Source organism: Carlito syrichta, unplaced genomic scaffold, assembly GCF_000164805.1.
Source record: "Carlito syrichta isolate Samal-C Ts95f unplaced genomic scaffold, Tarsius_syrichta-2.0.1 Scaffold316442, whole genome shotgun sequence".
Classification (NCBI taxonomy): domain Eukaryota; kingdom Metazoa; phylum Chordata; class Mammalia; order Primates; family Tarsiidae; genus Carlito; species Carlito syrichta.
The window spans coordinates 685,529-710,410 of NW_007260538.1; the positions used below are offsets into that span (position 1 = coordinate 685,529).

General features: G+C 45.7%; 1 protein-coding gene across 1 annotated transcript in view; it reads right to left on the minus strand.

The window, feature by feature from the left end:
* Window positions 1–24,882, minus strand: part of TMEM132D (transmembrane protein 132D) — a 636,541-nt gene that overhangs the window by 130,729 nt on the left and 480,930 nt on the right. The window contains exon 5 of the mRNA XM_008074438.2: window positions 6,366–6,509. Coding sequence (XP_008072629.2) covers window positions 6,366–6,509 — 144 coding nt within the window. The remainder of the gene's footprint in view (window positions 1–6,365; window positions 6,510–24,882) is intronic.

Below are 24,882 nucleotides of genomic sequence, written 5' to 3' on the forward strand. Positions count from 1 at the left end.
TTAGTTCCTTTGATTTACTCCTTTTACATTGTATTAAAAAACTATAATATCACTCTGCACCCCATAAATATACACAATGACAAATGGTCAATTTACAATAAAATAACAAATATTTAAACTATAAATGATAAAAATACTTCATGGGGTTGTGAGGATTCAAGCAGCAAATGCTAACCTGCTATAAGTAAATGTCCAGCAAATATTAAAACACGACTGTCTCTATTTTATGGTTGCTATAACACCTCTGTCTACCTTTAACCTGCATCGGGAGCTAAATGACCCACTAGTGATTCCAAAATGGCATATTCGGTTTTAGGAACGGACAGACTAATATAGAAGGAGAGGAGCCCTCAGGATGGACCTGTGTATGGGAAGCAGGGATGTTGTTCTCCATAAACTGATTCGTTCACTCTCAGTCAAGTCCATTTCAGGAAAGCAACACCATGTCCAAGTAGAATGCTATGATGAAAGAACCGTCATAGTCCCCAAGTTCATGTGCCATGGCTCATCCACTTGGACGAGAGGGAGACAAATGCGGCCCAGCTCCATATCCAGCCGGTGGTTTCTCCCCACTCTACAGCTGTAGATTCTAACCCAACAGTGAGGACGCACTTCCCAAATGGTTACCCTTTGCCGCCACGATGGAGTGAAGAAAGTGCCTGTTGTCCCAGCACATGGCCAGCCGAGCCGAGAGGACTACCTGAGTCCAGGGGTTCCAGACCAGCCTGGGCAATTTGGCGGGACCTCATCTCTACAATAAATCAAAAAAAAAAAATTAGCAGGGCATGGTGGTGCATTCCTGTGGTTCCAGCTACTTGGAAGGCTGAGGCAGAAGGATCGCCTGAGCCCAGCAGGTCGAGGCTGTGGTGGCCGTGAGCATGCTAATATATTCCAGCCTGGGCCACAGAGTGACATTTCAACTCAAAAAAAAAAATGCCTCTTGGAAGGTCAGTCTAACCCACTGCCCCTGCCGAAGAGAAGGGTCTGAGATACCTTCATTCACTCGTAAAAAGTGCATCTCCCGTGTTCGTGTACCAAAGGTGCCCCACTCCCAAATGGAGGGTGTTGTGATATGGGATCAGTCTGCTTACTGCTCTTGCTCTTCCTGCAGGTGACACAGAAGAGTCTTCAAAGGAGGCGGCAGAAGCCCAAATCCCTGCAGCTTCTCGAATCCTTAGCTGGACAACAGAAGCCATTTGGCTAAACTCTTGGGGCGGGTTCAGAAAAGCAGGTGAGGAATATGGAGCTGCAGGATGAGGACAAAAGCAGGGACTCAGGAGGATGCTGCCTCCCAGAGGCCAGCTCTGCAGGTGCTCAGGTGACTGGGCGTCCAGTCTGGCTGTGGAGAGGGAATGGCAGAGGGAGCCAGTCCCAAAGTGAGCCTGTCCCAGGTCCTCTCCTCAGGAACAGGCGACCATGCAGACAGCCAGGCCATGTGGGTGGATGCCAAGTACCCCGCCAGGGATGCTGAAATGGCTTCCAAGACATTTGCCTTTCCTGCGCTCTCATCTGCCCAGTTGTTTACTCGGCTTGTGACGTGTCTACTCCCGTCCCGAAATTACACTTCCTCCCTTCACAGCAGTTTGCTGCTCTCACAGAAAATAATGTCGGCTTTGATCGGCCTTGGGGAATCAGTCAAGCTTTGTGACACCTGGCTTCCAGGCAGAGGTGGCCCTGGTGCTGTGCAGATGTCCTCAGATACAGCAGGCTCGCTGGGTTCAGCCTGATCTCCTAGGGCTGGAGCCACCTGTGATTGTTGTCAGTGGACATTTCTGAGACATCAGGCAGATAAAAAGACGGGTTTATTTAGGACCTGTTAATGAACACCTGAGCCCGTGCATGGAGGCAACTACAACAACACAAATCTTGGCAAACTTTTCAGGAGTAGCTCTTGAGCCAAATTCGCCATCTTCCCAGTGTGTGACGAGTGGCTGACTTTCGATGAGAGCAGCCAGCCATCCTGCCACTCTGTGTTGTGGGTTCTTAAAACCCTGAGGCTGTCCCACTCTTAAGTGGCTGCAGGAACCATGTGCTGCTTTTGTTGCATGCACCCTACGACAGCTCACAGATCAGCCCTGGGGACACTCCCTCCCCAGACTCCTTACTGAGCCCACATGCAGGTGAGATGATTCAGGATTTGGACACCCAGCATGTTTCAGTCCCTGAGGTGTCATGCTGGGCTCAAGGATAGAGGGTGACCTAAAGAGGTCCCATAAGCACATATCCTGGATCTATATGGAAAGGTCGTAGAAGGCACGTCTTCTTTCCTGTTGGACTTGAACCTGTTGCAGGGTGTCTATCTTGCTCCCATAAGGGCAGACTCTGTGAGAATGAAACTCACCCAGAAGAAAGAGTGCTGTTGTGCTGATAGGAAGGAAGGAAGTGGGGAGAAGAGAGCGGGAAAGGGGAGAGAGGAGAGGAAAGAGAGAGAGGGAAGTGGGGAGAGAAGGCAGAGGGGAGAAAAAGGGAGGGTGGGAATGTCCAGGGGATATAGTTGGAGGCTCTAAACAAAGCACGTTTAAACTAGTCCCAGCTCTGTGCCCTTTTTAATGATGCGACCCTTTTTTTTTAACCTTATGCTGTCGTGGGTGGGGTTTTCCATTATTCCTAACTCACAAGAATCACAACGAACATTATCGCTGACACCTGAAATGCTTCCACTAGGGGTCTGTTGCCTTCTGGAAGAAGCAGTCCTCTTTGGGAGGCACAAGACCACCCGGCTCTGCAATCTACAGTTCGGTGAGAATGAATTTTCCAGGGGATTTCCTGAGGCAGCTTTCCGTGGAGATGGAAGGCCACAAGAGCTTGTGGGGCCTCTGTCTGGGAGAGAAGAGACAGCAGAAAAGGTGTAAAGCCTGAGGGCTTTAGGGGAAGTCCTTCTCAGGCCCAGGCCTGCATGGGGGTTGCAACGCCTCCTTGAGAGCCACTGGCTTCCTTCTCAAGGGCCTCCAGATGACACCACGGCATCCTACGGAGCGAGGGGCTCTGCCAACCCTTGTGGTCCACACAGCAGCGTGGTAACGGCTGTGTGGGCAGTGGGTTTTGGTTCCTGAGCAGCGAGGCCTGTTGAGAGATGTGAAACAGGACACTCATGGCTTTCCACTTTTCTTCGCATCTCCTGTATTTCCAAGACTGGCTTCTAAGTCACCCTCAAGAGCAAAGGGGGAGGAAGCACTTCATTTCCGAGACATCCCGCCAAGGTCTCCAGACTGCACCTCCTTGGCTGTGACTGGACACTGGGTGACTCCCTGCTGGGCCAATGGCATGTCCAGAAGGACACGGCGCTCTGATTGGCCGCTCGAGTCACATGGCCGCCCCTGGAAGCCAGAAGTGTGGCCACACCCATGAAGTACATTTCCTATTACCTTCATTGATGCCATTCTCTCCGCCGGCAATGTACTTTCCCATCTTGAGCATCCAGCAGAATGACACCTATTCATCCTGCAGGGCTTACCTGCCCTGACAATCCTGGAGTGATTCGGTGATGTCTCTTCTCTCTCGTGTCTCCTGTGTGCCACCATATGGCTCATCCATTCAACAAACGTTTGCTGAGCACCTGCTAGGTGCCAAGAGTTCAATTAAGTTTAGCCTAAAGCTGTCCCTCACATAGCTTGAGTCGGGCCTAGGGGTCTTCCATGCAAAGTGACCGTACCCCAACTAGATGTGTAAACAGGCTGTCACCTGCTGTTATACCAATCACTGAGTTTCAGCCAATCTTAGGTGATCAGTTATTCAAACCGGGGGAGGCAGGGGCTGTAGCCAAACCCGCTGCTTCTGTGCCTGGCTCTTGTTCCTGTTCATCAATGTCATGCCAGCTGGGTGGCACCTCAAGTCGCTCTGAACCTGTTTTGGTCTGGAAGCTGCAGATTCCAGAATCATCCTTTGTTCAACTAAACTCTGTTAAATGTGGCCAGGTGTGGTGGCTCACGCCTGTGATCCCAGCACTCGGGGAGGCCGAGGCGGGAGGATTGCTTGAGCCCAAAAGGTGGAGACCAACCCAGGCAGCATAGCAAGACCTCATCTCTACCAAAAATTTAAAAGTTAGTCATGCGTGGTGGTGCACACCTGCAGACCCAACTACTCGGGCGGCTAGGCAGAAGGAGGGCGAGGCTACAGTGAGCCATGATCATGCACCATCCCAGTGACCTTGGTGGCTGAGAGAGAATTTTCTGTCCTCACCCTTGCCTGGGTGACAGAGTAAGACGCTGACTCAATAATAATAATAATAATAATAATAATAATAAAAACTCTGTTAAATGTAATTTGTCTGAAGTTTTTCTTTTCACATGACAGTTGTTAAGTGGTGGGGACACAGCAGTGAACAGAGTGGACAGATAGTTCTCAGGGAGCTTAGCTCCCAGGGAGGACAGACAGACATGAATAATACAATAAATAAAAAAATAGAGAGAACTACATGTGAATAAATAAACATGTGGGATACGTGTGAGATACAAAAGAATACAATTGAGCAGGGAGGGGAGAGGCCGTGCTGTGAAGATGTCACCACTGCTGCCCAGGAAAGTCCTCAAGAGGAGAAGATCTAGGGAGGAAACTAGGAGCCGGGGACAGGGGCAAGACCCAGTGTGTCTGGAATGGAGAGAGCCAGAGGGCCCACGCCAAGAGTGAGGTCAGCTTCAGGCAGGTGTGGCTGCCTGGGTGAGACTCTCCCTGTCTCTGTGAACATTTTGGCTTTTTTTTTTTTTGAGGATGGGAAGCCGGTGAATGTGTTCTTAAAACATTTTTTAAAAAATTGATACATAATAGAGGTACTTATTTTCGGAGTCCATGTAATAATTGAATACATTCCTATAACTTGCAAAGATGAAGTCAGTGTCACTGGGATATCCACCACCTTCAATACTTAGTTTTTCTTTATGCTGAGAATGTTGGAATTCTAGCTGTTTTGAAATGCACGATAGATTATCATAAACCATAGTCACCCAACTGATCTACCCATTTCTATGTCATATTTCTTCCGTCAAACTCTCTCTCTGTGGGCCCCGTGATCGGTATGGAGGTTACCAGGGTGAGGACAGCGAGTGGAGCTGAGCTGAGGGCTCTCATAATCAGATCTCCTTTGACCACCCTGGCTGTCACTGAAAGGGGATCACGAGAGAGGAGGGGGTGTGCACAAGGAAAACAGTGAGGAGGGAGTTAGCCCTTTGATGGAGGTGATTACTTTGCAACCTGGATGGGGGTGGTGGCAGGAGCCGTGGAGGGAGGAAGGATCTGGAAACCACCACAAAGGCACAGCCAACAGGATTTGCTGAAGGACTGGATGTGAGGAGAGAGAGGAGAGAAACCAAGCAAGAGCCAGAGACCGGCTTGAGCACCAGGGAGGCGCTGGCATGAGCTGGTGTGAAGCAGATTCTGTGTGAACGGATGGGAGTGGTGTGTGACGTCACACCTCCCGCCACCTCGATGTTTTCTCACACCCCTGTCTTCTCTCTGAGCTCAAGGACAGGGATGCTGACACTCATTGTGTGGCCCTGACCCCTTGAACAGGATCTCATCCTCCTCAGAGACTTAGTATGCATTTGTCGACTGCTTTCCAAGAGGGCAGCAACCCTCCCTGGCAGTCCACTCTCCTGTCCTGGCTGAGAGGACTCTGGGCCCTGGCCCTGCCGGGGCCCAGGAGATAGGGTTCTCTTGAGACTTTGTGGCCTTCCTCGTGGTTCCAGGCATGTGCAGGAAGGCACCTCTGGGGGTACTTGTCACTGCAGCTTGCTCTGGAGTGGGTGGTAACAGCGTGACAAGCCCATCCTCCCTGTGTGCCCGTGTATGGAACTATTTTTGCATTTAAGAAGAGAAAGGAGAGGCCGGAGGGAAGAAAGGAAGGAGGGGCGAGAGCAGCTCACCCATGTCCCCAGCTCACTACCTTCTGCTGGCCGGGCATGGGAGGTTAGCGTGATGCCTTCTGCATACTCTTGGGCCAGTATAAATCAGAGCTGGGAGTGCCCGCATAGTTCATGCCACCACTGACTTTACACGAACACTTTGCTCCATAAAATCCTCTCCAGGTGTGGTCACGAACGTATCCATCTAGGCTCTGTTCACCCTTCCCCCCTTACCAGCCTGGGGGCCGGTGGACAGTAACCTCTACCTGGGTGGTGGTCCCTGCCTCCTACCATGGGCAGAGGCCAAGGGGGTCAGCAGGCCCAAAGAGTCCAGGGAATGCTTCACGGACCCCGAGTCACTGGCCAGAGCCGTTTCTAATTCTGTCCCATTTTTTTGTGCCCGGGAGCGTCTCCTGATTTAAGAGGCAGGATCACCAGAGCGGGGTGGGAGAGACCCCATGGGACCCAGAGGGGACACTGACACTGACACACAGCGGGTGTCCGCAGAGCAGGGAGGTGCCAACTTGCCTTAATCACATCTTCATCAGATGATCTACATTCCACAGAATCCAGTAGATCCGTCACAGTGCCATCCTCCTCCACTGAGACCACCTTCACTGGAACGGCCACCGTCTTGCCCGTGAGGATGGCGGTGTTCAGGATCTCTGCCTCCTGCAAGAGCAAGCACACCCTCCTGTTACGTCCCTCCTGAAACACCTGACCCGAGAACATACAACCTGCTCTCCCTCAGTTTCCCTACACATGGCGCCAGTCTTTTTATTCAGGCTCCGGTAGCCTGGCTTACACAGCAGGATGACCAGAATGGGGCTTAGGAGGCAACCCTGGTGGCCAAGAGAGAACATTCTGTCCTTACCCGGATTTCTGCAGGGGAACTGTGATAGGGAAGGACACAGAGTGAGGAGGTGGCAGGGCAGACTGAGTATGCTTCACAAGGATTGACTCATGGATCTTCACAGCATCCTGACAAGATAAGCAGTATTATTCTTCTCATTTTACAGACGGCACAGAGAGGTCTGTCACTTACACAGCGAGGACGGGATTTGAACTCTGGAAGTCTGGCTCCCAAGCCCTGCAGAGTTCAAACAGGTCTAAACATACATAATGGTTTCAATGCAAGCAGCCAGCTGCTAGCCGGAGGGGCGAGATGCTGGGAAAGGGGCCTGAATTAGCAGCGCCACCCTGCAGGGCATGCAGGGGCTATGCGAGAACCCTCATGCTCTGTCACCCTGGTCTTCCATTCCTTCTGGTTTTCCAGGCTCTTATTGGGTCCTGGCTTCCAGACATGTCTGCTACATGGTTCCAATGACACCCCCATGCCCTGACTCACATGGCACATGCACACAGGACACACATGCACATTCCCACCTTGCCATCAAACTCTTCCATCCTAGATCAGCCCAGAGATGTGTCCTTGGAGATGCCCAGCAGGCCAGGTCTTTGTTATCAGAGCTCAGAGTATCCTGGACCTCTTTCCGTGGTAGCCCGACACAGGTGTCATTTTGCTTTTACGTATAGTTATTCAATCAATGATCTCTCTCTCATTGTTATGTCCAGGTCTAAACTTATTTGAGTAGCTACTGCATGGACTGCCCAGATTCAAATCCTGCTTTCATTGCACCCAGATTCATGGAGCTGCTTCTGTTTCTGCTGCCCGGCTCCCGGAACAGCACCTAGCTCCAACACATAATAAGTATCTACTGAGTGTGCAGCTGGGGAGGGGCTGGGATACACGCCCCTACCTCCTTGCTGTCCAGCTCCTCAGACCTGGCACCATTCCTTCCTCGTGCATGCTCAGTTCTCAGGTAGAGCTTCCCAACATTGAGCTCTGCATCTCCCTCTCTCTCTCCATTGCACCCGTGCCCGTCCTCAGCTCCTCTTGGAGGATTCTTGTGATTTTGAACTGATTGGGGCCCTGGTGATCCTAAGAGCCCATTTCTCAGATAGAGAAAATAGAGCCCCAGGACCAGCAAGCACACCTCACTCTTCCCTGCAGAGATCCTCTTTTCTGTCCCATGAAGATGGAAGTCCTACCATAAGCCCACATCTCTGTAAAGTGCAATCTCCGAGTCCCAGCTCACAACAGCCTTTGCTCAATTCCAGTTCACCACATGCTGATGGTGTCCTTCAGAGGTGTTTTTATCAACATGCTACTCTGTGCGTCTTCTGTGAATCTGAACTTGTCTGTCCTATCCTTGATAAAATAATTACAAAATGTCTGCGTGGGTGCTGGGGGCCGGTGAAGATGCGTCATTGTACATTCACTCACAGTCATTTGATCACTTTATCTTCCTTCTAGATGGCAAGCTCAGTAGTTGTATTGGCGTCACTTTGAGAAATAAGCTTGCAGAGACTCTTGTTACTTTGATTTTCATGTGAGATCTTAAGAGCCTGTGAGTAGCATGCCAGCAGAAGGAATAGAAGTTTAGCATCCTAAAATTACATAACCATTTTCCTTATGTTAACTTTCTATTTCTTATATAAGATCTTATTTTTCCCTTATAGGATGAGGTTCATCTATAATCAGCTCATTTTTTTGCAGATAGTAATATATTATATATTATGTATTTTTGGAGACAGTAATATATAATATATATTATATATGTATATGTTATATATATGTATATGTTTTATATATATATATATATGTGTATATATATATATATATATAGAGAGAGAGAGAGAGAGAGAGAGATACACACACACCACAGGTGCCAAAAAATGCATATACATTTTAAATGATGTTATCAATGGATTACTTTTAGTTCACCATGAGAAGTGGAGAAGTATCTGGATGCTGATGGGAACCACTCTTGTAATTGCAGAAATCAAAAGATGACTCATATACCTCTTTTTTAAAATTGGTATATATTGAGTATTACAATTTTAATACAGCTTTTTCTTTTCTTAAAATGTGTATACTTTTTTGGCTATCTATAGATATAGATATCTCCTCACAGCATCCTGGTAATTAATTAAATATATATATTTAATTTTAAAAGACAAGACTCCAGTTTTGAAGGCTCCCATTTTAAAGACCATGGCTTAAACTGCTTGCAGATGTATTATCCTTCAGAGGCCCTAATGTCTATTCAATTTTTGCTTTTTATCCTCTGTGAGTTCCCAGCTTGATTTGATTTGATTTTTTGGTGAAAACAGAGCAAAACCATGAAGGGGCAAAATCAGCATATGACACTCCTTCCTGCTGCCTCTGGGCAGAAAAAAGGCCACGTGTATTTTTCTAGTCCAGAGAGTGAGGATCAGAAAACGAACAAGCCACACTTTGGAAGGGAGCAGGACATACTCTTGAACTCGTGGGTCAAACTGGTTTATCACAAAGAGAACACAGACTGGGAGAAGTGTTGTTGCTGTGGACACCAGTGGCAAGAAAAACAATTTTGTGCTTCCCTGGTAAAAAGTAAAGAGCATGTCTGTGCCAACAATACACATCAAAAGGCCCTGACTGTGTTTGCACATTCAGGTTGGCATGGTGAGAAGTGAGGCTGGAATGACTGATGCACAGCTGCAAACCCGTATGTCCGGGTGTCGTTTTTGCCTCTGAATAGCACGCATCACTCTGCCTCCCAAGATCTCAGTGGGGCTTAGCGACTGAGCCTTCAGCCTTGGTATTTCCCTGCCTCCTCTGTGTATTTCCAATTCCATGACGTCAAGAATGTTCCCTCTTGCACAGCTTTGCTTTTTCCAGGAGGTGAATGGGATGAGGGCAACTCAGAAAGTCTCCAGACATGAAGAGGGCAAAGGAGATGCTCATTCAGTGGCAGAAGTACTTGCACAGCCTTAGCTTTGTCTGAGACGTGATTGATAGCCGCGCTGATGATTGGTCCCCAGAAAACCCTTGAAAGCTCAGCTGCCTTCTAGCCATCGGTTCACCTTATGACAGCCTCTCAGAGCCCAGGAAATAAAGGTGGAGAACCTCTTTAGACAACATATCTCCATGTCACCAGGTAATTATAATCCATACTGGTCACTCCATACATCCTTCCTGCTACTTGGGCGTCATGTGTGCCCTGGTTGGGGTCTCTGACAAAGCACAGCAGAATGTCAAGCTTTCCAGAAGTAGGAGGAGGTAGAAGAACAGAGAATATAGGCTGGAAGTGGCACTGAGAAAAGGTACCAACACCAAAGTGAGGCCATAGACACTTTCCTGGGATCTGACTCATTTTTTATCTACTATAGGGAAATCGTAACTGTATCCATATTTCTGGAGAAATGACCCATGCCTTAGTTTGGGTCACCCTGGAAATAGATCCTGAAACAAAGATTCAAGAGCAGTGTATGTGGGAGGTCCAGGACACTTCAGTAGGGGAGTGTGGCAGGGATGCAGGGAAGAGGAGGCAGTCAACAAGGCATGTAGTTTAAGCCAGACATCACAGTGGGCATCTAGGACTTGCCCCTGCAGGGATCGATGCACATTATGAAAGATAGCGTATATTCTCTGTCTCTTAGTCCATGATATGTGGCTATAAAGAAATACCTGAGACCGGGTAATTTTAAAAGAAAAAAGATTTATTTGGTTCATGGTTCTGCAGGCTGTACAAGAAGCATAGTACCGGTAAATGCACCTGGTGAGAGTCTCAGGCTGCTTCCATTGACGGTGGAAGGTGAACAAAGCTGGCGTGTGCAGAGATCACATGGTGAGAGAGGACACAGGAAGAAGCAGGTAGGTGCCAGGCTCTTTTTAACAACTAATAAGTGTGAGAACTCACTTATTCCCCAGCCAGAGAGGGCATTAATCCACTCAAGCAGGGTCCATCCCAAAGTCCCAAACACCTCCCAGTAGGCTCCAGCTCCAATTCCAAATTTCAACAAGAGGCTTGAGAGCAACAAATATCCCAATGATAGCAGTATGTAAATGTTTGTCTGTTTCAATATATTGAACTCTAGTATGAAATACATATATCCCTGCAGGGAAACTTTATGAAATATGCACCTAAAAACAATTCCATTGAGGGTGAGGGAGTGGGGGTATTTATACACTAACTCCTGAGAGCCGCTCTGGGGTAGACCACTACCTGGCATGTCCAGCCAGCTGCGTGTGCAGGGAAAGCAGACTCTTACTGTTTGGAAGAATGCTCCTGATGAGGGTGGGACTTAGACCCAGTCCAGAGCACTCTGCCATGATATAGTTCAAGGGGAATAATTAGGGCCTTGACTGAGCCCGCTGCGACTGTGATGTGACTGTGAGGTGCTCTGTCATGTGGAGGTCTGATGGACTAGAACAAGAATTAGAGAAGGTTCTGTTTTGTTTGGATTTTAAAAAAATTTCCTCACCCTTCTACCCTCCTAATTTTCTGCTTTGAGTATCAGCATAGTCACCTATTCATGTTCACCTTTGAAAATCAATTTGAAGGCAGAGATGAGGAAAATAATGGACAGATTAAAACATAACATTGGGAAATTTCTTAAACACATTGAGAAATTGTTCTCTGTGTTAGAGATGGTTTATCGTCCACCCAACATCCATCCTGCCTTTCTTTCTTCCTAACAAAACCTTCCAATTTTGTTTGTGACTGTAATACTCCCAGGTAAAAGGACTACATTTTTTTGTCAACTCTTAATCTGTGACACATTTCTGGTTCATGAGATAGAAATGAAAATCACTTGGTAAGGCACTCAGAAGAGTTTGTTAAACAAACAGACAAACAAGAAGAAAAACCAAATAGAGTCTGAAGGTTGTCTTTGCCGTTTTTCTTTTTTGCTGCTCACTAGGCATTGGAAATGCCTCGTGTGATTCAGAGGTGAGAGCATGTGGTTAAATGCCACACTCTTTCAGTGCAGTGTGGTGGTTAGGAGCAGGGAATCTCTTGCTGAACAGCCTGGGTTTGAATTCTGGCTTTAGCAGTACCATCTGGGTGGCTTTGGGCAAGTTACCTAAACTCGTGATTTCTAATCCTCTTCGGCTATAAAATGAGGATAATAAGTACAGACCTCTTGGGCTTGCCCTAGATTTGCTAAGTTAATATTTGTAGAGTGTTTTTAGAAGAGTACCTGGTATCTAGTAGTGCTCTTCCAAATGTTTGATGAATAAACAAAGATCAGTGTGACTGTAGTGGGTTGAGTGCAAAATTCACATCCACCTGGAAACTCAGAATGTGACCTTATATGGAAGTAGAGTCTTTGCAGATGTAATTAGTTGAGATGAGGTCCTATGGATCTAAGAAGGGTCCAAATCCAATGACTGATGTCCTTATAAGGAAACACAGACAGAGACAGGAAAAGGGCCTTGTGAAGGTGAAGCCAGAGGATCCACCCATAAACTGAGGAATATCCAGAATAGCAGCAACCACCAGAAGCTGAAAGAGGCAGGAAGGATATTCCCTCAGAGCCATAAGAGAGAGCACAGCCCTCCTGACACCTTGATTTCAGACTTTCAGCCTCTAGATCAGTGAAGGAGGACATTTCTCTTGTTTTCAGCCACTAAAGTGTGATACTCTGCTACAGCAGCCCAAGAAAACAAACACGAAGACTGAGCCAAAAAACCAAAGGAACCCGGATGTTGGATGCGTTGTCACTCAAGCCTTGGATTTCTACTTTCAAATACATTTTGAGAGGAAATTAAGATCTCACTCATTTTAACCACTGTTTTTCAAGTTCTGTTACTCACAGATAATCACAGTCCTAACTGATGCAGCTGAAAGGAAACAAGCTCATGATTACTCATTGGTCCTCAGCAGAAACAAGTAAGGTAAATTGCCTTATTGTTTGTGATGAGAAAAAAAAATTCCTTTTTTTTCCTCCAGTGTTACTAAGGCCTCTTAGGAGATCAATTGCCATGTTAATATGTGGTTCTGAAATGATCCTATATCTGTTAAAATAGACGAATAAGGTTGAAAGAAAGAAAAATAATGTCATGGTAGCTGCATCGGCTGCTCCCTCCCTAAACCAAAGCAGCACAATGACCTCTGAGCACCCCATGAGAGGACAGAGAGGGGCAGACATTTCTTTTTTTTTCTTCTCTGTGTACTTTAAAAAAAAATTTTTGTTTTAAAGATGTAGGGTATAATTCAGGGTTAGGTATACAAATGGTCATTGAACAGGTAAAGTTTTGGGCTTCACTTTGGTCCCCACATCACCTGGTTTGAGATTAGGTACCCTTATTGATGAAGTGTGACCCCTTCCCTCCCCTGGCAGTTTTCTACTACTGCCAATCCCTTTCTTGTAGTAGTACGGTAATTATTTAGGGTCCGCCTATGAGTTAGAACATGTGGTACTCAGTTCTTTGTTTCTGTGATACATCACTGAGTGTGACAGACTCTAAATCCATTCAAGTTGCTGTGAAGTTTATAATTTTGTCTTTATGGTTGCATAATTAAAATGCAGCATTGACGGAAACCCCAGTCCCTTTGTGCCGTGGGACGATTGGCTTGGGGACTGGCACTGGTGCAAAGGGGAGCCCACCCCACCAGAGCAACTCACAGCTGACACTTGCCCTTGGCCAATGTGTTCCCATGGCTTAATTCTGTGTGAGACGCATTTGAGAAATGGGCATTTGGAAGACACGGACATAACAGCGAACGGTCCCGCTCGCCTTGACTTTACTTAGGACACTTGCCCAAAGGTAACTTGGGGTTGTTAATATGGACATATGAAAGGAGGTATGAACTTTCAAACAAATAAGATTTGAGTTCCATATTGAGGCAGATTTCCTCATAACATTTTTAAAGGAAAAGGATGAGTCACTGGGAGAGATAGCATTTGTCTTTTGCATAACAGACCATCGATTTTCCTTTGGGAAAATTCTCCCTTTCTTCTCTGTGTGAAGCTTGGTGGGATATAGTCACTCTCTCTCCCCTGGCCAAAGAGTAGGCGGACATCTCCAAAGCTACAACGAGTGAACTCTCTCTCCCAGGGACCTGAATTTCACTCAAGGCACGAGTCAAGAATGGCAGTCTCTCATTTGTCCCATTAGTGGCACCTGAAAAGTCTGTGCCATTTTCTCTGGTCTGCCTCCAGCACTGTCCTGGTTCATGCCCTTTCTGAGGCCTTCTTGTTCAGTTTTTAGATTCTCTGGGGTAGCCCAAATTCTTTCAATACATTTCTTTTTTAAAAAAACTTAAATTAACCAGAATCAGTTTATCTTGCTTACTAAGTACAGTCATGTGTCATTCAATGACGGGAGTGTAAGCTGAGAAATGAGTCACTAGGAGATCGCATCACTGTGTGAACACCACAGAGTGACCTACCACAGATGATGGTCCAGCTTACTGCATACCTAGGCTGTATGGTCTAACCTACTGCTCCTGGGATACAAACCTGCACATCACGTGACTGTGCTGAATAGCGGAGGCAACTGTAACACAGTGGTACTTATTTATGTATCTACACATATATGGGGGGTGCTCAAAAAATGTATACACACTTTAAAAGATGTTATCTATGTATTACGTTTCAAAGTTAAATTAAATTACAGTAGCGATATGCAGTATGACATTTGGTCAACTGAGCTTCTGCCATTTTTTTTGACTATCCTGTTGCATGGTGACACAAGCATTCCTTTGATTAACGCCATCTTTGAGCAAACGTCAAAAATGCACACACATTTTTTTTGACACGACCTGTAACAACATAGAAAAGACACAGTAAAAATATGGTGCTATAATCTTTGGGGATCAGTGTCCTATATGCAGTCCATCGTTGACCGAAACGTTGTTGGATGGGCTGTGCCTATGCCTTAATAAAGTTGACCAGGATGGTGATTAGCTGAAAGTGGATTGGTTTATGAGGTTTCATCCTAAACTCCTTGAGATGCAAACTTCACAGTTCTTCAACAATGATCAATGTCGGGTCACCACTGTACAACTCGGATATTTTGTTGTTTTGAATTCCCCCAAATCAGAGCCTGAGACAAGGGCTTGGATGCAGCTAATTTACTTGCAGGAGGCGGGAGTGAGGAGTGAGCAGTGGGAGGAAGTAGAGAAGGAAAGCCAAAGTGAGGGTGTGCTTTCAAGGCTGCAGATGTGGCCCAGGGAGCTCAATTCATAGAGACAGAAATCTCCCACAATTGTCTGACTAGAAGCAAGAATCCTGCGGTCCTAGGGCTATGGGTTTTCCTAAGCCTGCAGACACCATGCTTGGGAAAAAAAGAGTCTAGGAGCAAAACGCAGAAAGTTGTTGGTAATGACTTGAGGGGGGGCCCGGTCAGGGAAAGGATGGAACATATCAGTTCCATCCTTCACTCATATGGATGGAACTGCCCAGGGCAAAGAAGGCCGAAGGAATGTGTTGGGACACTGGAGGCTTTAGCTCCAGAAATGGACTCAGGTGTTACAACATTCCCATGCAGGGGGAGAAATTCTCCATGATACAGAATCGGCAAGTATATTGCTTACTTTTTGAGAAGGGAGTACACCTGGGCCTTCTCACTTGCATGGAGACATGTGGCCACCTTTTACACTAATTTAAGCAGCAGGTTTCAGAAGTAAGGCTTTTGCACTTGCATGCTTATAACCCCCGGAGAACGCTCACTTCATAAGACCACACCAAATGCTGCCTTGAATCAAGGACCCAGACATGGCAGTGACCCTACAGGTGATCTGGAGGTGAAAAGTTCACATGCACCCGATCAAGACCCCACTTTGGTAGGACTGACAGCATCTGGAGAGTTGGCCGTGTACCCTTTGGAAGCACAGTTCACATCTATCTACAGCTTACAACATTCGTATTCTCTTCCTGACCCTTGGGCAAATTCCTATGTCGATGACATATTTTACTAAAATAGGTACTTCATTTCTCACCATATTTGCCCACTCATCAAGCTATCTTGCAGATAATGATCCGTTTTAAAAAGAAGGATATTTGACAGGGAGCTAGTTGCAGAAAACAGAATCCACTCCACTCCTTTAAGCAGAAAGGGATTTGTTAGGGGATATCAGTGGGATTGACGGAACAGATTTCAGCCTACTTCCCAAGTTCAATGCCTAGAGCCGCAGCGAGGGCCTGCCAGGAACCTGCTGTTTCAGCCGTGACTTGAATGCCTCCAACTCAGTTAGATGGTTCTAGAACCTCACTGCCTGACCCACAATCTGAGCTAGTGAATTGGATGCCCACTCACTTGCTCCTCCCGACGCTGGAAACAAAATATCACATAGTTGAATCAGCAGAGAGGAACTCACACGCCCACACCTCACAGGCGCTTTGCTCCTCTCTCAGAGAAATATGAGCAAGGTAGATTTTTGGACTGTGCTATGGGAAGATGAGATGTTCACAAGTGAAGAGTCATCAGGTGGAGGAAGCATGCATTTTGGACAGCTACAATCGACCGTTTTCCACTACATATATCAACACTAAATGGCCTAATGTTTTCCTGGTGTTATAGTTTTAAAAAAAAAAAAGGCGTATTCTGCTAATTCTATTCATTCTCTGAAATATTGGCATTTGTAACCTCTATGCTTGACTCCATTTCCCAATGACAAAAAGAAATGGTACCCCATAAGATTTTTTTCTTGTCCGAAACAGACTGAATTCTAGGATATAAAATGTCAAAGGGATAAAAGAATAAAAAATTTAGGTTTTATGAAAAAAATAAATATATTGCTTAGTTTAAAACAGATGTGCAGGTCAGGTATAAAATGATTTTTTTCCCTCTTGTCATAAGATGTCATAATCAGAGGGAATATTTAAAAGGGTAAAAGGAAATCACACCACACTGGTATGGCATGGGCACTGACCAATCACAAGATTCCAACCAATTAGGCTGGTCGCTGGCAGGCGCCATGCAGGGGAATTCCAGGCAAAGCAGACAAAGGAAGGCTCCCTGAACGTGTCATTTGTTCCTTCATGTTTTCCAGGTCCTTGCAATTAAGGAGACATGTGAACACTTCTAGACACTAAAATGAGAGGGACAAGGCTGTTTGTTACTTATGGGTTGAGACAATAAAGTTTTCACACTCAGTAGTCTGTTCTTTTTTATCACCTATCATGGTGATCAGAAAGCTGCATGTTTGAGATGACTCAATGGTGAAGCCTCCATGAGCCTGGTTACCTGAGTTACTGCATGGAGAAGAGCTTCATACTGAACCACTGGGATCTCTAGCAGGAGTCATAACAATACTTTTCTTGTATTTTAAACAATATTTACATTTAAATTTTTAAAATTCTTTTGTAGAGATGGAGCAGTAGGGGTCTATGTTGCCCAGGCTAGTCTTGAACTCCTGGGCTCAAGCAATCCTCTCACACTGGCTTTCCAAAATGCTAGGATTACCAATGTGAGCCATTGTGCTTGGCCTTTGCTTAAAGCAATGTGACTTGGGAGCAACTTGTTACTTCATTCTAATCTCATCTATCCTGATTAATACAGAACACTTTCCAAATTCAGTTTCAAACACTATATATGTATTTCATTAGATTCCAGACTATCTTGAAGCCAGGGGAAAAGACTGCCCAGGTATGAAACCTCAAAATGTCCTCCATGTGCGAGTGGCTAGCCTTTCATCTCCTGATTGTCTGCTCTGATTTCTGTTTTAATCATCTTGGACAGACCCAGCCTAAGGAGATCTGACATTCCTCTCTTCCTCAATGTGTTTTCTTAACAGTGGTTGAGTTTTTAAACTTTTTCAATCCATTTTCCAACAAGGATCAAATAACCCAATAAGTAGAACGATGGATAATCACCCCGGTCTTTTTTTTTTTCTTTCTCTTGTTTGGCTCTGTTATTCCAGTCACCCGCCTGTCCCCTGCCTCCCAAATAAACAGTAAACAAGCAATGATGATGGCTTGGAAGAGTTTTTATTTTGTAAGAGTTTTTATTTCTGCCACATTAAACAGAAGAGCTATTAGATGACCATAGAAATACTATATCTAATTAGCAATAATGCTGTGTTGCTATAAATAACCTGTGTGTTTCTTTTAACAAGTTAGAAGCATCGGTCAAATTGGCATCAACATTGCAAACAGATTTATAAACCACTCTGTTTCTTAAAGCACATCAGCGCCCGGGTTTAATAACTGTAGCATGGCATGGAGAATGGCTGCATCTTAGCAGTCACATAAAATGCAATAAAATTATCTTTCCACTCTTGAAGAAACAGCAGGGTTTTATGCTGCAGCACCCATATTAGGCTGGTGGTCTGTTCATGTCTTCTGCCAGTAAGGATGGCTTCTCAAAGCCATTGAAACACACGCCACCTGCACAGTGATTTTTTCTTTTTCTTTTTTTTGACATGAATTTAAAAATCTCATTAAGGTTATACAAGCTCATTGTTAAAATATTTTACATTCGTGAAAGTGTTTATAATAAAATGCCTCAGAAGGCATTCCACCCTGCACTAATCCCATTTTTTTTTGTTTCCTTCAGACAACTATTTTCAACTCTTCTAACTGTATTAAGAAGGTTTATATCAAATAATATGCTAATTTACACCTTTTTGATATGGCAGTTGTAAACATTAGCCACTGATTTCCTAGTGTGATAGGTGACGTTTTATCTCTTACTGTATTCAACTTTTTCTCCTTTCTCAATCAATATCATTATATTCCTGTTTTGATTTCAATTGGCCATATTTATAATTTCAAGGAAAAACACTTCTCATCAAAGACAGTTTGTTCTAGAAAGACAAGGTCTGCCTAATCTCACACATACGTGGGATCTACAGAAGTCGAGCTCCACTGGAGACCATTGTACTCAGTAATCCATTGCAGAAACAAAGGACCAAATACCGCACATTGCTCACTCATAAGTGGGACCTGAACATCTGTCACCTTAGCATGAGGAAGGGATCAGCAGTCGCTGGGAACTACAAGGGAGGAGAAGATAGGAGGGGGACATGTACCAACACGAAGGGTCCCAAACCTGGGGGAGTGAGGACCAAACTTCACCTGCATGCAGCCTACTTATGTGCTTAATCCTTACCAGTACCCCACCTCTCTATAATAAAATAAAAGTTTAAAAAAGTTAAAAAAAAAAACCCATAAATTTTATTTTTTATAAATTGACCTCATAGAAACAGAGAGTAGAAAAGGGTTTCCAGGGGCTGAGGGGGGAACATTAGGGTGGGGGCAGTTTGGTCAAAGGATACAAATATTCAATTACAAGATGAGTAAGTTCCAGAGACCTCGTGTACGGCATATTGTACTCTTGAAATTCACTGATGCTCTCACTACAAAAAACAGCCACTGGGTGAGGTGACAGGTATACTAACGAGCTTGACAGTGGCAATCATTTCATAATGTTTACGTTTACCAGGACATCATAACATACGTCTTCAGCAGATATAATTTTTATCAATTGTACCTCAATAAATCTGAAGGGGAAAAGATTGTCTTGATTCCCGAATCTTTTAAAAGTGTGTCTTCAGAGTCTTGGACACTCCTGCTATGCAGGGGTGGAGCCCACTTCCTTCCCTATAGCACAGAAGCCTTGTGACTCGCATCTGGAGTTTAGAATGCAGCAGAAGGGGTGCCATGCTACTTTGGAGGCTAGGTCCTAAGAGGTGATACAGCTTTGACCCCGCTTTTTCTCTGGGGGCACCTGCTTTTGGGACTCCGTCACCATAATGAGGAAGCCCCGTCCCACAGATGGGCTGCTTACAGGTGACCTGGTTGACAGCCTAGCCTGAAACCCAGCACCCACCCAGCAGACCTGTAAAGGTGGAGCCTTCAAGAGGACTGCCAGCCGCCACCTCACTGCAATGAACATGAGATCCTGAGCAGAGGCCGCCTGGCAGAGTTCTGTAACCCCCAGAACCATGGCAGAGCATAATATAAATGGCTCTGGTTGGCTTATGCAGCAATGGATGGCAGATAACCCCTGCCCCCTGATTTGTACGAGGAGAATATCAGCCCAGCTAAAGGTCTCCCTTGGCTGGTTTTCGATGTTAACTTCCCAACTTTTCTCATTTCTAACTTTGACTTTTATACTCTCAAGGCTGATAACATCTACATTGCATTCCGAAACATAATGAAGTCGTCCCTGCTTTGTACAAAGGTTGAATCTCAAAGTTGCAAACCAGTCATACAGCTACTATGAGCATACACATATTGTTGACTGTGGACAGGCTTTCTCAGCCTCAACACCACTGATGTTTGGGCCGAATGATTGTTATCAGGATGTTCTGTGCATGGTGGGGTATGTTCGGCAGCATCCCTGGCCTCTGCACCCGAGATGCCCGTAGCATCCTCCATCCCCCGAGGGTGACAACCCAAGATATCTCCAGACATTGCCAAATGTCCCCCAGGGAAAAGGTCACTCTTGGTTGAGAGCCACTGAGGCAGGGGTAAGAATGACGCTAGGATTCCACTTCCTTTTGTGTGAGGCTGGGCAAGTGGCTCACGCCTGTCATCCCAGCACTTTGGGAGGCAGAAGCGAGAGGACTGCCGAGTTCATGGGCTTGAGACCAGCCTGGGCAACATGGCAAGACCTCATCTCTATAATAAATCAAAAAATTAGCCGGACGTGGTGGTGCACGCCTGTAGTTTCAGCTACTTGGAAGGCTGAGGTGGAAGGATCACCTGAGCCCAGGAGGTTGAGGCTTCAGTGGCCGTGAGCATGCCACTGCACTCCAGCCTAGGTGACAGAGTGAGACCCTGACTCAAAAAAATAATGACAATAATAATGATCATAAATAATACTTTGTGTGTCCTGGAGTACTCATTGCCTTTCTTTTTTTCCCTCTTTTCACAATTTACCTTTTCCCTAACCTTAATTTTGGCCAGGCTCTTCATTGACCTTGACCCTTTCCTGGTGATCAGAAATTTTGTCTTCAGTTCCAGTGAATGTATTCTCTAGACCTACTGCATAAATGGGCACTTGTTTTTTTGTTTGTTTTTTACTAGATGCAGGGTTTGTTTTAATAAAATATACACACTAAAATAGGAGAATTTTTAAAATGCAGAAGCAGGATAAAAATGCTCGAATTTTTTTTTCATGTCAGCGGAAAGTATGCACTCCATTCTAGGAGTTGGAGCTTTGTGCCGCTAGAACTGGCTGTATGTAATAGGCATACCCTTGAAAACAGAATATTAATACATTTAAAAAATCATACTTGATTGCGCCAGTAGAGCTGGCTATTTAAAATTATCCTAAAATAGTAAGCTAAAGCCCCAACTCTAAGGCCACATCTTTCTTTGTCTCCCCAAGGGGAAATAATCAGCATGCACATTGTTTATAGTTTATTACAGACATTATTTAAAATAAACAGGGAGGCAGGAGAGCTTAGGAGAGCTTATGTGAAGAGGGCTCTCTCTGGAGCCAGAGACGCTACTTGTGAACCCTGGTTCTTAAACTGAGCCTCATTTTTCTCATCTGTGAAATGGGAATTGTGAAAGTTTCCACGCATATCGGGTTGATGTGAAGGGTTGCATATGTGAACCATGAGTGGCACACGGAAAACAGAAAACATCTGTTAGCCATTGTCACCGTCATCCACTCTGTCTGACTTCAAGACTTCCTCCGGCTGTGTCCAGCACCCCAGGGCAAGAGAAAGGGAGCCCAGTCTGAAGGATTTAGGCCCAGCTTCACACGGTGGGCTATGTGGCCTTGGTTGAGTTCTGTAAGCTCTCGGGGGCCAAGTTTTCCCATCTGAATAAGAGTTAAGCGAGACACAGTAGAATCTTGTTCAGGTGACACGTGCCTGGGCTCTGTGCTCAGGCAGCCTGTGTTCAGGCCAGCTTGGCCACTTCCTCCTTGCATGACTTTGCAAGTTGCTGAAACTCCCTGCACTTTATGTCTCTCATCTGGAAAACAAGGTTCCAAGTAGTATCCACCTCAGAGAGTTCTTGGGAAGATCTGGTGAGCTGATGCGGGCAAAGTTTTAAAGCAGTGCTTGGCGTTATTAATTGTCCAGTAAGGCTGGTGATTCGTAGTATCAAAATACATGCAGTGACTTATGTGGATTCAGTATGTTCTTGGCAAAAGGGAAAAGCAAGAGTGAGGGGGGAGGGAAGGAGAAAAGAAGGAAGGGGGAGGGAAGGGGAGGAAGGCAGGGAGAGAGGGATGGATAGAAGGAGAATAGAAGGAAGGGGTGGGGGGAGGAAAGCAGAAGAGGGCGGAAGAGAGGACGGGGAGGGACGGAGAGGGGTATAACCTGCCAAGCCCTCCCACAAGCTCATGCTCCGCCCTGCAGTGAGTCTAGGACAGAGGCAGGACTCCCCGTCCCCTAGTGGCCCTCAGCCCCCACAGCAACTCACCGTGGGACCAGCTCACTGCATGGACAGAAACTTGAGTATTAAAGACACACGTTTTTCACCCCTGAGCCCTGAACACCAGCCAATACCTACTCTGGGTGCTCAACCAGGGAACAATCGTGTCTCAACACTGAAGGAAAAACTGGAGGTTTTGAGCTTTATAAGCCGTATTTGATGGGTGGTTGAGGGATTCTCAAGGGTGATGTGGACTGCACATCATTTTTGCATCATGTGTTCACTTAGGCATGGAACCTAAATGCCTGCATAGAGGGGGGCTTTGCTGCCAGGAACACCTCGCTGTGGCTTAGGGTCTGGAGCTTTGGGGGCTCGCAAAATAAGCATGGTTGAATGTTGGCCATTTGGATATCTTCTTTTGAGACATCGTCTGTTCATATTGCTTGCCCACTTTTAGTGGGGTTATTTGTTTTTTTCCTGCTGATTCGTTTGAGTTCCTTGTAGATTCTGGATATTAGTCCTTTGTTGGAAGTAAAGTTTGTGAATATCTTCTCCTGTTCTGCAGGTTGCCTATATACGCTGGTAATTATTTCTTTGGCTGTACAGAAGCTTTTAGGAATACTAGTCAGCCATAAAAAAGAACGAAATAATGCATTTTACAGCAACTTGGAGGGAATTGGAAGCTGTTATACTAAGTGATGTAATGCAAAAACAGAAAACCAAATGTCGCACATGTTCATTTGTAAGTGGGGCCCGAACCAGGGGCCAGCAGGTGACACAGAACAGTACAGAGGACACGGGCGGCTCAGGGGGAGAGGTCAGGGAAAGGGGGGATGGGATGAAATGTCATCTACTGGGTACACTGGGCATCGGCTAATGGCAGGAGTTCATTACCACTCAACAATAGATCTCTGTAACCAAAAGCCACTTGTACCCCTGAAGCTATTGAAATAAAATCAATAAATAAAAGAGCTCCTGAATGAAGTATAAGATCATGAGTTCTTGGCCACCTCCATTTCCATGCAAATCCACATCAGGGTTATCTCTGGAGGAAGCATCTGGGCAGGACCGTAAGGCAATAGAGGTGGGCACAGGCCTTGGGCATTTGCACCGGTCTGTATGAATGCCATAGGGGTCGATATGACTTCTAGACTAGGACTTATCAGGCATCTCAAGGGACAGGAGAGTTCTCGTACACATTGTCCTCTTCAGCAGTGGTCCAGACTTCAGTCCAGACAAATGTGCCGGGACATAGGGTCGAACTCAGGGTTCAACCTGGGGCCTGGGAGGTGGTGATGGTCACTGCCACCTGGTGACCCAGGACCTTACGCCCAACCCAGAGAAAGTAGTGTCAGCTCTAGCCAATTGTCACCTTGTAGGAGTGTGGACCAGGTTCACCAGCATTCTGATGTTCCCAATGGAGCCCAGAATTAATATTTTGAAATGAAATCGTCTGACTTTACATTTGGTTCACCTTTTGTGAAAACCCCTGTGAAGTCTGAACAAAACACATGTACAGGTCGCATTGACCTGTGGACTCCCATTTACGACTTCATCCTAGTAGGTAACAGTCATCTGTAACCGTGAGGTCCCTTTTGGATAAAAAGGGAGAGACCCTGAACTCTTGCCTAGCTGTCCACTCAACAGCGAGGCGAGAATCTTCCCAGGACACCAATTCACTTCTCTGGGTCACCCCGTAGCCCCTGCTGCCTGGGAATAAGGCCACCTTTATTCTGTGCCGCCTGGAGAATCCTGGCATCACAAAAGCACTTCTTAGTTTTGCATAACTAATTTCAAATCTTATTTGGCATCAAGTTTAAGAATTAAGAAGCTAAGTGACAGCTGTTTAATTAACTCCTTAAGCTGATTAGGCCGCATTACCAAAATCCCCTCAAGGAGGAATTTCTAACTCTGGGGAGAAGCTGGGGCCATGTCCTGCCTCTGTTTAAATTGAGTAAGCTGCTCAACCAATCGGCCACACGCTCCTGACATCCTCAAGGATGTGGTCAAAGAAAGGACTTTTATTTATTACATTAACTGCTACAGAAGACGCTAAAGGAGAATCATGACTACAAGTGCTTCTTTGGGTCTGCTAAGGAAATCTGTCCTGCCTCAAAAACATATACAAATATATGGCATCACGTGGGAGTTTCCCTAAAAGCACCCGATTATGTGTATAAATCCCCCATGTCTGGCTGTATTGTGTAGGAGAGGGGTTCGGATTAACCTTTGGTCTCCATATAGTGGGTTGTATATCCCCCTCCTGATTAATAAGACAAAGGCATATTAACGAGTTTAAGACTTTAAGCCAATTTTGTTCTTAAGATTAACGTTTTTAAAGTGGAATTTCCAAGGAACAGAGGAAGTCACAATATTTCCCCAGTTTTACATGGGAGGCTGACACTGGCTGGGCACCCTAGGGCACCAGCAGTGAAGAAAGGGTAAGAGAAGATGGATATTTTTCCCCCTTGTTAATCCCTAGCTGGGCGACATCGGGTAGACGGCAACAGACCACTGTGTGATAAAATGGCAAAGAAGAGCAAAACGTGATGGGTGTTTTGGAGAATCCGCTATTGACCTACAGTTTTTCGAAATGGGATATATGTCTAACATTTAAGTTGCATTTTAGGGAGATGTGTTTAGTAAACTGGGGAGGAGTAGTGCCCAGATTCTTTTTTTTTTTTTGAGTTAGCATCTCACTCTGTTGCCCAGGCTGGAGTGCAGTGGCACAACCACGGCTCATTGCAGCCTCAACCTCCTCGGCTCAGGAGATCCTTCTGTCTCAGCCTCCTGAACAGCTGGGACTACAGACATATTCCACCACACCTGGTTAATATTTTTATTTTTGTAGAGATGATAAAGTCTTGTTATATTGCCCAGGCTGGTCTCCAACTCCTGAGCTCAAGCAATCCTCCTCGCATTGGCCTCCCAA